This window comes from Brachyhypopomus gauderio, chromosome 4 (genome assembly GCF_052324685.1).
Source record: "Brachyhypopomus gauderio isolate BG-103 chromosome 4, BGAUD_0.2, whole genome shotgun sequence".
Taxonomy (NCBI): Eukaryota; Metazoa; Chordata; class Actinopteri; order Gymnotiformes; family Hypopomidae; genus Brachyhypopomus; species Brachyhypopomus gauderio.
Window position 1 is genome coordinate 4,689,218 of NC_135214.1, and position 16,708 is coordinate 4,705,925.

General features: G+C 45.7%; 1 protein-coding gene and 1 long non-coding RNA gene across 4 annotated transcripts in view; one reads left to right on the top strand and one right to left on the bottom strand.

Moving 5' to 3' along the window:
- nalcn (sodium leak channel, non-selective) overlaps positions 1–16,708 on the top strand; it is a 107,369-nt gene that overhangs the window by 33,490 nt on the left and 57,171 nt on the right. For all 3 annotated transcript variants that reach the window (XM_077001693.1, XM_077001691.1, XM_077001692.1), the window contains 3 exons: positions 297–383; positions 14,096–14,227; positions 15,205–15,372. In XM_077001693.1, coding sequence (XP_076857808.1) covers positions 297–383; positions 14,096–14,227; positions 15,205–15,372 — 387 coding nt within the window. The remainder of the gene's footprint in view (positions 1–296; positions 384–14,095; positions 14,228–15,204; positions 15,373–16,708) is intronic.
- On the bottom strand, positions 5,387–7,331 carry LOC143511572 (uncharacterized). Its single transcript, XR_013130168.1, has 3 exons — positions 7,237–7,331; positions 7,032–7,110; positions 5,387–5,508 (listed from the first exon to the last, which is right to left on the bottom strand). It is a non-coding gene; the product is annotated as an uncharacterized LOC143511572 (long non-coding RNA).

The following is a 16,708-nucleotide window of genomic DNA, read 5'->3' on the forward strand; positions in this document are numbered from 1 at the left end:
TCCTTCTCCCCCTCTCTGTCTCTCTCCTCCTCTCCCCTTCTCTCTGTCTCTCTTCCTCTCTCTCTCATCATCTTTCTCCCTCTCTCTCCATCTGCCTCTCTCCCTCTCTCTCTGTCTCTCTCTTCCTCTCTCCTCCCTCTCTCTGTCTCTCTCCCACTCTATCCTCCTCTCTGTCTCTGACTCTCTCCTTATCTGTCCATCTCTCTCTCCCTCTCCCCCCTCTGTCTCTCTCCTCCTTCCCCCCCCACTCTCTCTCTCTCTCCCTCTCTCTCCCTCTCTCTCTTCATGGAGGACAGATGTTTCACGAGGACGCGTCTGGAGGATGGCAGCTCGTGGCGGTGGATGTGAACAAGCCCCAGGGCCGTGCGCCCGCCTGCCTCCAGGTACCAGACATGCGGATTAATGGCAGTGACGCCCCTGGACGTCAGCCCGCCCCCGCCACGCTCGGCCTGCCACATCTAATGGCACGCCGTACTGTGGGGGTGCGGCGGGAAGCCCCAGGCAGCTGCTGCACAATGGCCACATTTAGTTCTCGCAAGAACTGGCTGGGATCCACTCGACACGGCACGACTAGGCTGTGGAATTAACGCTGCCAGGATCCCTTTCTTTCTCTATATGAGCTGCATTTGAGTTGTTCCGGTTTTAGCCTAAATGGTATTTCAATTTGGCACGTCACTCTGCCACAGAGCCGAACCTTAAAAGTGAGCTTATCGTCAAACAGCTTTAATGGTCATGTTTAAGGGTGTGTTAATATGATTCGAACCTGACGTTTGAGTGACGTGCTGTTTGTGTTTATGGTGGGGTGGGGGGGGGGGGGGTGATGAACAGTGTTTGAATGGCATTTTAATGAGAATGGCTTTGTGATGGCTCATTGTGGTGAGAGAGTATGAGAGGCAGCCGTAAAGCTGAACAGCTGGAGATGGTTTAAGATGTTCCAGCTTCGATGTCATTGTCACACGAACTGTGGCGTATTTCCAGGTTCCAGCTGCAAGACCTTCCTATGGGGCTGCCCCCTCACAGTGATGCAGCCGTGGGCAGGTGTCAATGACACGCGCTCACCGTCGCCTCGCAGTTGATTAATCGTACATATTCATATTAACGTGTCATGCTGCTCCGTGATTTATGGACACAATCAGGGGCGAGAGTGTAGACCGTGGCGTGGTCACATGTTGTTGAACAAGTCCAGCTTGAAAACACCAGAAGCTTCGGAGACAGTAGGACAAAAGAAGCCGCGTGCACTCTGATGCTGAAGAATGACATTTAATGACATTTCTGGATACAGGTGACTTTGAAAAGATCTCATTACAAAAAGGAAAGCTATTGTGTTTTCTCAGAGAGAGAGAGAGAGAGAGAGAGAGAGAGAGAGAGAGAGAGAGAGAGAGAGAGAGAGAAAGAGAGAGAGAAAGGCAAAGAAAGAAAGCACTCTTTTCAAGTGGGCAAAGGTGTAGTTCATCACACAGTTCAATCACAGGGGCTTTCAGCACAAGCCAGTGGTCTGTGAACCATGATTGAAGAGTCATGTCAGGAACAGCAGACAAATGAACACTGTCTCCTGTTTCCTTCTGTCTAGATATGGACACATGTTTCAGCTTGCTTTCTCTCTTGTAAAAGTGATGTTAAAGTCAAAAGCCAAAGTATATTTCGTTGCCATATTCATTGTTCACATTTATACAGTAGAAATGAATTGGGCTGGGTTATAGTGCAACATGAAACAATATCTTAATATACAGGGACAGCAAGCAGCTGACAGACAACTGAAATAATACTGAGGCAAACATCCTGTCTGGATTGCATTGTAATATGATACTAGTGTAAATAGCCATTGTTAAAGTGTGACAGGCAATAGACTGTGCAAAAAATATTGTTAAAAGTCCAAATTAAAACACATCTTTGAGGTGGGGGGGGGGGGGGGTGTATTGGGTGGTTGTGTGGGGGTGGGGCGTGATTTGATGTTGGCTGAGTTTATGAAGAAACCAAAGGGAGTTCAGAAGTGATGTGTGATGTGCGTTCTTTAGACGGCTAGTGCCAGCCTGGATGGGGTTGGTGACACTGGAGACCTTTCTCATACAGGATCTCATATGGATGTCAGAGTCAGTGGGAGTGGTGACCCAGCGATGCCCTCAGTCTGTTTGGCCAGGGGAGCTAGGCTTTGATCTGAGCAAGGTTTCACCACACCATACCGCTCGGGAGGAACCGACCATGTTGGACAGGTCTGTGAAAGGGTGGCTAGACCAGCCACGCTGACCTGAGGTGACCTGGGTGTGCTGCTGCTCTGGAAGGAAAACCTCTGGAGAAGGATATTCTCAGATTTGGGCAGAGGCCAAAGACTGTCCTCTTCTCCAGGTGTCCCACAGCTCAATGGAGAGCAGTGCAGACAGTGGTCCTGTTACATTGCTGTTTTCAACATGGCCTTGTTGATATGCCACTATAACCCAGTGGGCACAGCTGTGTGCCATGTACAGCACAGACGAGGATGATAACGAGAAAAGTGGATTTTTCAGTACAAAGTGCCATTGCCATTGGCAGCAAGCACAAAGCAATCTCCTCTGCGATATTGCTTTACTGAATTGTGGGCATCACACCTGTGACGGGCAGGGTGAGCGAAAATAAATGGAAGCGATCACGCCAAGTCTCAGGGAAATAGGATGGTTTAATATGTAAAGTGCGCAAACCAAAACCCGTGAACTGATCCGAATTAAGGATATAATAACCAGCAGTCAACTGGTACAAAGACAAGACATATATAGACGAACAAACGACCCTCAGGTGAGACGGATCGCGGGCTCCGCCCACCTGAGGGACGAACACAACGCCACACCCACAGGACAAGCTGCTGCTGTAGACGGGGGCGACCAGTAGGGGGCCGCCGTACCGTGACAGATCCCCCCTCCAAGCCGCACTCCCCTCCACCGGCTGTGCGGCCTACAGCAGCAGCACACAAAACAAAGGGGCAGGCAGGCAGGGACAAGGGACACACCCCCTGTAGTCCCGGAGCTGAAACACAAAACAAACACAGGTTAGCTCACCTACCTGGGTGGGACCCTGGACCGACTGGGCCGTCAACAAGACAAAACCACGCCCCGGTCGGTCACAGGGCCCTCACGCCCTAACCGGCCTTAAGCCGCATAGCCCCACAGGTGCGAGGACGGCGGGCCATGGCTCCGTGTCCGTCCGGGGTGTATGTGTGCAGGTTACCTCCCTGGGGCGTGGCTAAGTCACCTCCTGGACCTACCTCCTCCCGGAGCTGGCCCCTGCCTTCTGCTAGGGGCCACCCCAGCCTCCTGGGGAGTCAGCCCCAGCCGGAGCCTGACTTTACGAGGTGGACTCCTCCACCAAACCCAGGAGCGCCAGAGACCGAGGCCCAGAGCACCCTTATCGCGGGCTGGGGAACAGCCCCCAAGGGCCTCCTGGTCACCCCGAGCAGGAGGGAGGATCTCCATCCTCAGCAGGAGCTCTTCGGACCAGAGCCCTATCGTCCCCAAACATCCGGGGGCCCCAGTCCTCTAGGGAGGGGCTCTTTCCGACCGGGCTCCGGTCACCCTACAACATAAGGGGGCTCCTGCCAGCTGGAGACCCCCACAAGGTCCAGGACTGCCACGATCCACCACCAGGGAGAAGCACCTGCACATAAAACACAAAAAGCACACACACCCACACACACCAACACAAAACACATACGCGCACTTACCCTGATCCCCCTTACAATGGGGGAGGGGTCTCCGTCTTAGCAGGGGAGTTCCACCTGCTCAGGAGAACCCCCCACGTTCCTGGTCAGGGCCTCCCTTAGGAGCGACGCCCTCCGTGCCACTCCCCGTGGCACGGGACCATCACTGGTCCACCCCCACACACACACTCAAGGGGGAGGAGCATGTGTGGAATTACACACAACAGTTCACAAGCACGCTAGGACAAAAACACACAAAGACTAGACAAAAGCACGGTGGAAAACGGCAAACGGACAGGACACACACATGCGCGCTCTACACAAACAGTGGTGACGCGCCGCTCAAGTTCGCAGTCGCTCCCCACATAAAACACTAGACACACGGGGGAGCGAGGCGACCGTGACGAGCGGCGACAGCGTCACACACAACACATTTAACAATTAACACACGCGAGCGCCGCACAACGTTCCATGCATCCGTTCACTGACGCACACACACATGCACACACAAGTGACCACACAACACGAAGAGCCCGACCGGGGTCGATTGCCCTGGTCACCGCCGTGCTGCACACACACACAACGTTTCAGCACAGCGGGGCTCTTCAACAACAAACAAAACACCACGCAGACAAACACTTACCACGAGACATGACCACGAACGAAGGAAAAAGCAAAGGAGACTGGCGGCTTCCGAAGGTGGCTGGTTATTCTGTGACGGGCAGGGTGAGCGAAAATAAATGGAAGCGATCACGCCAAGTCTCAGGGAAATAGGATGGTTTAATATGTAAAGTGCGCAAACCAAAACCCGTGAACTGATCCGAATTAAGGATATAATAACCAGCAGTCAACTGGTACAAAGACAAGACATATATAGACGAACAAACGACCCTCAGGTGAGACGGATCGCGGGCTCCGCCCACCTGAGGGACGAACACAACGCCACACCCACAGGACAAGCTGCTGCTGTAGACGGGGGCGACCAGTAGGGGGCCGCCGTACCGTGACAACACCAGAATCGCTTAACAGTCCAAAATATATTTAGTTACAGATTTAAGTTCAAATACTAATTTGTTAAACAAAGTACACGTGTGGCAGTTGGCAGTGTACATAATCAAACCATGATAACTATGGTTTAGGTCAGCCATAAATTTTAGACAGTGTAGAACTCAGAAAATCAAGTGTTATGTTTTTGAAATATGAAACATTTTCATTACTTCTCGTTAGTCTTTACCACAAATCCACAAATGAAATGTGGACATTGATTCCACTTTGTTTGGTTTGTGTGACATCGTCAACAACCTTTCATACATTTCAGTTTGATCTCAATGCTCTAAAGGATCATCTAACAAATTATCACATGCCGTCACGGAGCACGTGCAGAAAGGATGAAGAAACACAAGTCTTGTGCAATGTGAATTTAATGGCATACAAAGTGCTCAAACAAAAAACCCGTGACAATAAAGCACAAGACGTATATACACAAGGACAAACTACAAGGGCGATGCAAACCCACTAATAGGTAACACCCATCTGAGGGGCGGGGACACAACATGACAACACAAACACCGCTGCAGCTGAAGGAGGCGAGCAGCAGGGGGCAGCCAGCAGGGGGCTTACGTATCGTGACACACTTCTCATGTAAAGAATGAGCTTGAAGCAAAGCACTGCCCTTTAAGATGGAGACTACCCCAAACATAAACAATATGGGCAGGTCAACAAGGGTAACTTATAAATAGGTACGGGCAGGTCAGGTCTTCAGATAGTCACCATGTTCAAGCAAAACCACGTCTCCAGGGTCTGGAGGCCTGCATGGTGATCAGGGTATCTCTGGACCTAAATAACTAAACAAATAACAGAAAGATTTAAGAACGGAAGGGGAAATAAAAAAAAATGGTTTATAGAGAAGAGATGCAAGGAATATCAAATCAACTTTAATATCTAATTTTTTTGTTACACTTTAAGAATGTAGTTCTTACGCTTTTAACTTGCATTGCAGTAAAACAATGAAGCATTTTTATTATTTCATTCAATCTTTCAGTATTTAGAGTGCATTTGTTATCATTCAAAATACTAGCCATGTTTAATGTTCTAACGACCACTGCTGAATAAGATATGGTTCTTCTTGCTGCCCGTCCTCATAAGAATAAACAGTGGGAGATGAATTAGTTTGGAGATGAATTAGTTTGAAAACCCAATGATCAAATGAACTTGGACATCACAGCTTCTAAGAACAGTTAGCACAATACACAGTTTCTAAGAACAGTCAGCACAATACACAGCTTCTAAGAACAGTTAGTACGATACACAGCTTTCTTAGACCAGTTAGCACAAATGCCTTATTTCTCAACCCCCATCGTGTCTATGGTGTCTATTCTAGATGTTCAGAGTGAAACTAGCTCTCACTCACCACAGTGGTTTTAGATTCAACAGCTTTTGCAGGTGCTGGTTAATTATTGGAGGTTAAATGATTAATAGTTGTAAACTACGTACCCTCTACATTAACTCAGAGAGTGGGCTGGAAAAGGAGACCTACATTATCTCTGCCTACCTAGACCATACCAAGTTTTAACCAAAATAAAAATAAAATTTGCCGTAGTAACCTGAATGTTGCATTTTAAGCCTCATAAATAATGGTACGCATTGAATAGTAAGGCAGAAAAGAGGTCAAATGAGTTTTTTTCAATGAAGGGATGGAAAGAGGGAGATAAATTCAGCATTGTCATCTATTCAGCGAGAGCCATTTAGCTCGGATCACCTGGCCCTGTTTCATTAAATGGTTCAGGTTAATGAGGTTCTATATTCCCCTCTCTACAGACCACACAGATGTTAATTAGCCCTTTGCATCCTCTTACATTATAATTACAGTAAAGATATTCCAGTGTGTTCCTACCAAAGAGAGAGCTAAAGTCCTCCTTAGTCGTACTGTGTTTGAACTTTGTTGCTGGCCAACTTTGACACAAGACTTCCCACAGAAGACATATACTGTAAATATAATTAATATTTATACATGGAGTTTGGTTCTGACCTTCTTGATAAAGGAATCGCATTTTAAGTGTAATAATAATAAGAAATAATGTCTGGAGTCTTTTTAGATGGCAGATCTGTGGGAGACACAAGTTTTGTAAGCTTTGATGGATTTTCACTGTTTAGTGGAAGTGCAAACTGGATGGATCAGATATTTTATATTTATTGCTTGTTGTGTGTTCTGCAGCCTTCTGACAGACCTTCAAACCTACAAGTGTCACATTGGAAGCATAAGTCACTACCAAGGCATTTACTGAGATGTTTATCCACAATGGCAGTGTCTGACCACACTAGCAGCAAGGTGAACCGTACTTAGCCCAAACCTGACTCATGTCATTACCTTTAGCTGTGAATGGAAAGCTTCTTCTGTATAGATACTCCTTTCCTTCCTCTACAGATATTTCCTGTCTGACTCCTCTCTGTGCAGCAAACAACGAACAACAAAAAACAGGATTTATGACCCTGTGAATTCTGCATGACGCCTTTCTTTTAGTTTACACTGTATTAACAGAAGTCCCTCCACTTCTAGCTTGGGCCCTGCCTACCTTAATCAGCACCAGCAGGAGGGCCCCGCTGCCCCATTGGTGGGCTCCACAAGCAACAGCCAATCATTTCGTCTGTCTCCAGCAGTGAGCTCCTGTGGCCATCACCTGGCTGAGACAATCAGGAACACAAATGGGAAATTCCACAGGACAGTCTGCTTTAATTAACCAGACGATCCCAGCCAAAGCATGACTCACTCCGCTCCACTAATGGCACATAGATGCAGGGGGATTTGGGCCCCGCTGGCCTCCCACGGGCTATTTATAGGCAGCTTAATTAAACAGTCTAGCTGGGGCGGGCCAACTTACCTGCTGAATAATGCTGGAACAGAAATCGTGTTCCTCTTTCGGTAAACAAAGTGTCTGGTTATATACCTGTAGCTTGAGTGTCAGTGCTCTGTGTGTGGCCGTGACTGTGATTTAGCTGACTGATGGAACTCTCTCAGGGAAACTTCAGGGTTGTGCATTTTCAGGTTTGGTCATTTCATTAAAAAAGGTGTAATGGAGTGTAAAGAAGTGGAATGACAGCTCTGTGTTGTTAACGACTAGGTGGAGTACTAAAGAGATAGACATACTGCTCCATACTGAGGGAATAGCTGCTACATTTTATACAGAAAGTTTTTTTTTTATAAGGTTTTCATAATTTTTTCTCTTCATTTTTCGGAGTTCCCCAGGCACCTGCTTCTACAGGATTACATAAGCACGCCGCTATAGCATCTTTTACGATATGACTTGGCATCTACCTTCTGCGGCTCGGAGTTCCATTCGTCTTGCCTGGCAGTTGTGGACAGCAGAAGGAACAACGGCGCTCTCTCAAATGTGCGATGCTACTGTGGCCAGTTCCCAGGATCGCTTTGGAAGAAAATATGCACAGTGTGTTGCTCACAATCTTCATCATCCTGTCAGAGTTGGGGTTTGGGGAGTTACAGAATATGGTAATAGGGAATGATTTCAGCTTGTTGGGGCAATATGAATGACTTGGAACTTGGGACTTGAAGTATAGTGGTACTTGGTAGAAATGTAAAGCAAATTCTATATTCATGGCACTTGGTGCACTGCAACGCTGGAGCCCGGCACTGTGTGTAGTTCCATTAGGAGATTTTTGCACATACTTCATCTTTCTGTTCAGAACCCAGTTAATGAGATTTGGCAAAATAACAGCATGTAATGTCATGAAAAAAGTGGTTTGCTTTTCAGATATATATTGTGCTGTTTTAAGTTTGATATTTGGTTGTTTTTTTTTTGTTTGTTTTTTTTTTTTTTTTTTGCTTGAGTGGAGTGGAGCACTTACTTGTGCTGTATTGTGGGCGTGTAAGAAAAAAACGAGAGTGGGTGTGAAAGAGAGACGGAGAGAGAGGGACGGAGAAAAGAGAGGGAGAAAGGGAGAGAAGAGGGGGAGAGAGGGAGAGAGCGAGTGACCTGCTCATGCGGTAGAGTGGGCCGCTATATGTCCTCAAGGGAGCGTGCTGACCAGTGTCCTGCCAGTCAAGCTAGCTTCATGCATTGAGGAGTCTGATAACGGACAGGCGTGAGAATCCTCCGGTGTGCACTACCCGTCTCTGAGAGCTGGTCCGTAGCACAAAGGACTTATTTCTAGAGGGGACAACACTCTGAGAAATCGAATGATCTGTTCATGAGTTCTTTTATGTAATTTGCTTATTTCTGCCCCATTTATGTGTACTTTCAACTTTATGAAGAAGTCACTTTAAATAAGCTACAAAACCCAGGCATTGATAAAGGTTTTACCTTAGTGGTGAATATCCTGTAATACGAAATGCTCTGGTCAGATGCTGTAAGTGCCTTCTGTATGGGGAAAATGGTGCTGTAGTTTATGGCGATGTGGTACTTTCTTTCCTTGCGTCTAGGCCTCCTCGAGTATGGGCTCAATCCTGGCGGTACATGCAGGTACAGATCACTAATTGCAAATCAGATGACGGATGTAGGACCTGAAGTTTCAAACCCACAGAGGCATCAATAAAGACACGTCCCCCGAAAGTCTGTGGCCGAGATCGAGAGCATACAAATCGGTCCGCGTTGAACGCAAGCCGAGAGGGAGAAGGAGCAACGATCCACCCCGCCCAGCAATAGGAGAAATTAAATAGATTTTGACATCCTCCATGCACATTTGTGTGCCAGCAGCAAAATCAGAGAAAGTAGGTCACCACACCTTGGGTTGCATCTACAGTGCTGTCTTTGTTAGAGCTCAGCAGTTTTAGTCAGGGGAAAGAAATGTAAGTGGGAGGAGCCAGAGAAATGGCAGGCGCGGCCGCAGCGCAGAGAGCACGCCCCCAACCCCTCCCCCCCACCCCCCGTGTTGATAGCGTGCCGTCCAGACGAGCTGCTAGCGTGAGGGGGTGAGGACCCTGAGAAAACGTCACCCTTCAGTCCTGACGCCCACAGCCGGAACACCCTTGGGCGGACCACGTGTTCAGGAGCTGGAAATGTCAAACTTCTTTGTCATGTACCATGTTAGTCAGAGAGCGGTTTCCACAAGGAGGCAACAAAGGAGGAGAAGCTTGACTGCGTAGCCCTAGAGAGACCAGGGCCTGGCATTACCCTCTGTGTGTAAAAGCAAACCTGTGTATTTTGATATTGTGCCACCTTGTGCCCAGCCTCAGGTACGCTGTATTGCATAAACATGCACTTGTTTCAAAGAACATAACAGCACTGAATGGAGACACTAAGTGAAGAAATCAAGCAGTAACCTTGGAGTGGACTTTCTTGATTAATACAAGGGTCGATTTCTGCATATTGCATTAGCACCGAATCTATTAAATATCTCCTGTTAAGCCTTTAAATACAGAGCAGAGTCTGAGCAGAATTGCTATCATGAAAAGATTAATTGGCAAGTACATAAGCCACTGCATCTTATTTATGACATACACAAGGAAAGTGCAGTTTAAAATGTCGTTGGTATATTTTGCAGGCCAGATTAATCATGGTGGGATGCACCCAAAAAGGGCCAGAATATGTTGGTAGTGCGTCTGCTCCTCTAGGCTTTTCTTTGGCAGTGTCTTCGTGTGGGCTGTCCACACCGTGTCTGTGGGCCAGGGTCCGGGCGGCCCCCGGGCTACAGACAGGCTGCCTGACCCAGGGGCAGAGTGGCTCTAATGGCTTTCTGTGCTCATGGAAGTTGACTCTATGCCTGCAGTTGGCATGGCTACCTTTTGCTTTCCGTGTCTCTTGCCTTGTGCATACGGAGTGCTTGCTGCCTTATTGCTTGTGTAATATTAGCTGCTTTACAGGTCAAGGTCTCTCTCCCTCTCTCTCTTTCTTTCTCTCTCTCTCTCTCTCTCTCTTTCTCACTCTCTCGACATATTCGGTTTCCTTCATGACTGAAATCATTCTAAAAGAATTCTTCCATCACTCACTGCTGTTTCTATGTTATTGCTATACTTATGAACCATGCGCCAAGCAGATCACTTTGACAAACCTGTTTTGGTTGGTCCTGACTAATTAATTCTGACTTTTCAGCCGTGCTATACCCTGGGTCACCACTAACGTCTTGAGACCCCGTGTTGAGAGACCACAGCATCGGTCTCTGGGTGCCAATGACAAATTTAGGATCCATTCTAGATTGTTTGTGAGCTCTTGTCCTTAACTAACGATGCAATGTTCCACAGCTGGGCCGGCAACTCGGGGACAATTTATGCAATTACTTCTGGTCCCATAAAATGGGACTATGTTTAAAAGGACTGTAATTCCTACTTGGGTCACCCTGTGTAGAGTTACATACCCTTAAATTAAGGGTGACAGTTTGCACTTTAAGTTTATAGTCATTGTGTCATTTCAAGTCCTGTGGGCGTGACTGCGGAGCCAAAGCAACATTGTGTCACTGCTCAGTTACTTACGTACTGTGCTGCAATTTCAACAAAGTACGATGCTTTTCTATGGATGTATGATACACAAACTGATTATGGTTATTAATTGGTTATTATTAACACTGTTCAAGTCAGCACGGGTAGGTCACTCTCTCCTGGTGTAAGTGCACTTGCATAATGCCTATACAGGTGGTTAAACTCACTCCTCGCAGAGACCTAGGAGACTGTGTGCCACACAAAATCAACATCTCAGCCTACCTTCCATCTCTCTCTCTCTCTCTCTCTCTCTCTCTCTCTCTCTCTCCCTGATTTTTTTCTTCAGATCTTGTCAATTAATCCACCCACCCACAAGCTGTATGGCTGCGTTGGGATAAACATGCACGAGTGTTGTGCTGCAGCCGTGGTTCGAAAGGAGAAGTGTACTGTGTGCTTGTTTTACCCTGCGTCCATTCAAGCTGTGATCCAGGACACATCTGATAGCACTAACAATCAATACTTCACCCACGGTTGTTATTATTTCTCTTTTGCAGTGTTGGAATCCCACAAACATCCTCCATTCACTCCGACTTCATTACCAGTGAAAGTGCCATGACTGTTTTTCGCACATTGCGGTCTGTGGACACTTAGCGTGCAGCTGTTCTGGACAGACACCACGGCCCACTGTCGCCATGTGTGCACTGCTCAGTGGGATGGTGGCAGAATATTTGTTCATTTTCTCCCGATTACTTTGTCTAAATTAGCACTCTGGATTCAGAATCGACATTTTTATCGAACCTCCGCATTTGCAGTTGGTACAATGGACGCGAAACTTAAGATATCTCTGTAAACTATTGTCATTAGTGACATGGTTGTTTCCAGTCATGTAATTATTGAAAGAAACACTAAGTAATATTCTGTTCATCCTGAAGCCAGCTATTGTATTGTCGTTTAACAAGAAATAAATCTACCATATAGTTGATCACAGGAGAAAGTTACTACAAGGTGAAGCCTGCTCTGTCCTGACTGAGATTAATAGAGTCTATTATGAACCAACTGCGGATGATGGATCTGCTTCAGTAGGGCTCCCTTTGGACCTCAGTGGTGCGGGCGGGGGAAGTCGTGCCGTCACAACAGTACGTGTGCATTGCAGAAGTGGTTTGTAGCAGTGGTAATGGGTCTTTGGTAGCACTAACGTCCTCAGCAGAAACACAGAAACATAAAGGTAAAAATTCAGCAACAAGAATCTTCCAAGAATGTTGTGAGGAATTCTGTGTTGGTTCTGACTATCTTACAACTGTATGTAATGCCATCTAGGTTATTTCTAGAATAACTATTATCGTTAGTTATTGGGAATATGTACTAAATATGAGATATTTCTTACTGAGTCCTGGACATACCTCTTGCCATCTTTAAGTGTTTCTTTAAGAAATTGCATATTAACCCTTAATCTCTTCAGTATTTGTTCGTTTTGGAGTTGCCGCCCACCAGACTCTTGACATAAGCCCCGTACGACTGCTGCTAATCTGTGAAGGTTGTTTTTGGAGTCTTGAAGGGTATAGCAAGATGTCCCAGAAGGCTTTGTTTTAGGTTTTTATTGTTCTTATCTTATATATTCTTGAACATGTACTTCACCCACACTGCTGATGCCTCCCCCAAAATCAGCGATCTCCGTTAAGAGACCGCGGCATCTTGGGGGCTTTTTTTTTGTTTTGATGTGTTTTCTGAAACACATGATAATTCAGGTTGTGGGCCACGCCCCACACGGGTGGTGTGTATCATGTCATTCACCACACCACCTGTGTGTTAAGTTACGAGTGTTAAGTTGACACTTTATGTGCCTTATGTGTTAGTTGTGAGCTGAGTAATGGACCTTGTACCTGTTCAGTAACTCAGCTATGCATGTTAGAAGACTGTTAAAGGCATAAACTCCTAAATGACCAGGAACCTAAATGGCGATAAAACAGAAGCACTGATACTGAATAGTGAATTCAGTTGAAATGAGGTTGGTGATTTTTTTCTTCTTCTCAGTCAAAAACTACTGTTCTGGTCTTTGGTTAGAAATGTTACTCCATCTAAGTAATGCTCCTAAAATGACATAATTTAAGAAACATTTTCCAAAGTAAGACATGTGCTAGCATTCTGTGGGACATTCTACTATTCTGTGAGACACTAATGCATTTATGCATTTTTAAAGCGTTCTACTAATGCTTTTATGATTTCTAGATTAGACCAGTCCAGCGTGCTGTTGGGTGTTTTTTTTTTCTGTGGTCAGCTTATGTCCTGATTCGCTTTGTCATATTCCATTTTCACTGGCTTTCTACCAAGTTCTGCACTGCTCAGTAATTGTATTTATGATGTTCAAAGCCCTTTCTAGTTCAAGAATATCTGGCTGATCTCTTTAAGCCTATCAGAAGCATTTAGTCATCTGAGGCAGGTCTGCTGATAATCCTTAAGATTGCTAGCAATTTAGTGTCAGTTTATGTTACTAAAATAAGTTTAGAGAGTGTTGCAAATGCAAGCTGTTAGTATTTGAACATTTTTAAATGATGTGTAAAAAAAGGCAACCTATTCATATTGTAGTTACCATTATTGATCATTTCCCATAGATATCTGTTGAAATTCAGTAGAAAGCTTGTTTTCCTGGTGTAGCACAACATCCAGCTTACAAAATGGCTTCTTGTGCATTGAGGTGACTGACTGATCAATTGATGTCATACATATCAGCCAGAGAAGAGATTTGACACTTGACATTGCATCACTGAAATTGAACCGCAGCAAACAATTTTTAGAGCATGTGACTCTGTCCTACTTTCTGAACGGTTGCCTTCAGCTTCAGGTTGGCGAACACTCTGGTTGTCTTGTGTGTCACCACGGCTACAGCGGGGATGAGAGCGTGCTCTAATCCACGCTCGCGGCAGTTTAGGGGAGAGACGCCTTCGTGTACGGCTGTGCTTCTCGCGGGAACTGTGGTGACAGGAAGCGGCTGGGCCACGGATGAGTGCCACGCCCAGTCCAACACCCCCCCCCCCCCCCCCTCACCCTCTTTCTCTCTGCTTCCCTAGCAACTCATCCGGTCCTCCATCTTCCACATGTTCATCCTGAGTATGGTGGCCGTGGACGTGATCGTGGCTTCCAGCAACTACTACAAGGGCAAGAACCACAAAAAGGACTATGATGAGTTCTACCTGGCGGAGGTGAGACAGGGCCCAGCCTGCCGTCCTGGGCATTATTAAAAAGATAAAAAGTTCAGCAATTCTAAAATCCCAAGAGTTGTTTTTCGCATGAAACCTTACCTGTAAAGTTACCTGTTATAATGCTATATGGTGCACATATTGGAACTTTTCAGTACTGGCTATATATATTAATAAATATATAGCACAGAAAACACCACCTAATTACACAAAAATGCATCAGCATCCATAGAATTCCTTGTTTAAATGGTCAAGTGGACAAGTGGACTGGATCTTGGTGAATCTTGCACTTTTCGCATTCGGCCATCTTAAACCCTGAGATTAAAATCAAGTGAAAAGTGACTGTGTGGGCGCAATATAGCCTTTAGGCACACTGTATATCTGTGAGTGCTGGGCGCGCGCGCGTGTGTGTGTGTGTGTCTGTGTGTGTGTGTCTGTGTGTGTGTGTGTGTGTGTGTTTACTGGCACGTGTGCTGTCTTCCAAGCTCTGCCTGGGCAATCAGTATGCAGGTGGCACAGTGAACTAAGACAGATAGGAGAGTGCGGCCAGGCGCCCACCTCCCGTCTGAAAGGCAGAGATAAGGTGAAGAAAGCACATGGCGTATTCACACCCCAGCTCCACATCCATATCGCCAATAATCCAGTTCACTTTTCCATCCGGATCTGATGAGCCTGTAAAGGCATTAGCTGGTCCTGTCTTCCCTCGGTTCTGTTGGGCCCTGTCGGGTCTCTGTCTTTTAGTGCCACATGTTCTGGTGGTGTTCCCCGTTTCCCACATGGCCTCCTGATTTGCTTGATCACAAACGTGACTGAAGGGAGAGATGGTTCTTCAGTTCTGTTAGAATCAGTAAGGCCAAATATGAGTTCAGTCAGGGCTCTCAGTTCATTGTTTCCTATGATGAGAAAAATAGGGTTCTTTCTACGACCAGATGCATCATTCTATCAGCCATTTCTCTCTCTCTCTCTCTCTCTTGTTCCAGGTTGCCTTCACGGTGCTGTTTGATCTGGAGGCTCTTCTGAAGATCTGGTGCTTGGGCTTCACCGGCTACATCAGCTCCTCCCTACACAAGTTTGAGTCTCTGCTGGTGGTGGGCACCACCCTGCACATCTACCCTGACCTCTACCACTCACAGATGACTTACTTCCAGGTGGGCACCCTACACCCCTGTCCCCCTGTTCAAATGTCTCGTGCTTCTGGAACTTCACACATTTGCATTTGCCACAGATACTATTGGCAGTTCTAATTTAAGTAAATTCTAAAATATTATCATGATTTTAAGTATATAAAGTAATGAATGGTACAAATGTGCATGAAATGAGCTTATTTCTCTTGAAATTTCAGAACGTTAGAAATAAATAGAAATGGGATATTGTATTTAGAATACTGTGTTTGCTCCCGTTTCTGAGAGATTATGAAGGAGCCGTGAGGATTTATAATCGTGTGTTTCATCCTGTATCTGGGACCAATCATAGATAATCTGAGATTCGATTGTATATCTCTCCTTAGCGTCTGCATTTAAAGTATTTAAGCTTTCTGACACAAATTAATTTAGAATATTTGTGAGGCACCAGTGAACTTTAAATAGGATTTTTATCTGTTAGTGCTGTGTGTCCTTAATTAAAGTAAATAATAGCATTAAAAATAAACATTTAAATTGCCCTCTTAAAATCAACATTTATAGACTTGCCTGTATGTATTAAATGCATCTTAGGCAAGATGTATTTGTGTCCAAGTAGCAGGACTCCTTCTTAATCTGACAGAACTGAACATCAGTATTGCGGTGCTATAAGGTTTGGCTAACCTCCCATGTTAATTGTATTAGTAATCACATGAATACACATAAATAATGATTTGTTGTTCCATAGGTGGTGTAAAAAGTGGGATTTACAACAGGTCCATTATGTTAATTAGAAATAAGTTTTCTTCTCCTCAATGGCCTCTGAAAGAGTTTGGTGTGGATATGATACCTGCTAGGTCGTACGTTGCTAATAAGGAGCAAATGGTGGGGGTTCATAATGCATACAACTGGTTGCTGCAGTGGTGTTAGCTGAGGATGGAGCGGAGATGGAGGGTGTGGGGGCTGTTTTGTTGACAGAGCTCATTAACATCTAATCCCCTCCACCCCCCCAGAGAAAGTGGGGCCCAGGGCGCCCGCCTGGTGTTTTGTGAGGGGAATATTCTTAGCTTCTCTGTGTGTGCGGGACTATTGTGAACAAGCATCAGGAACAGCTTGTTTGATGAGTCACCCTTCGTTCTGAACTCGGAACTGAGTCACTTGGACCGATAAGCCTTTTTCTGGGTTTGGTCACAGAGGTGATTTGATAATAAATGATTGAATATGTTTTTTGTGATATTTATGTTCTGAATTCCTTTCAGTTGGTTTTCTCAATTTATATCTTGTGCCAAACACCAGAATTAAAACAGGTAATTTGTTAAGAATCAGTCATTTAGGGCAGGTGATGATGGAATAAGTGGGTGATTCA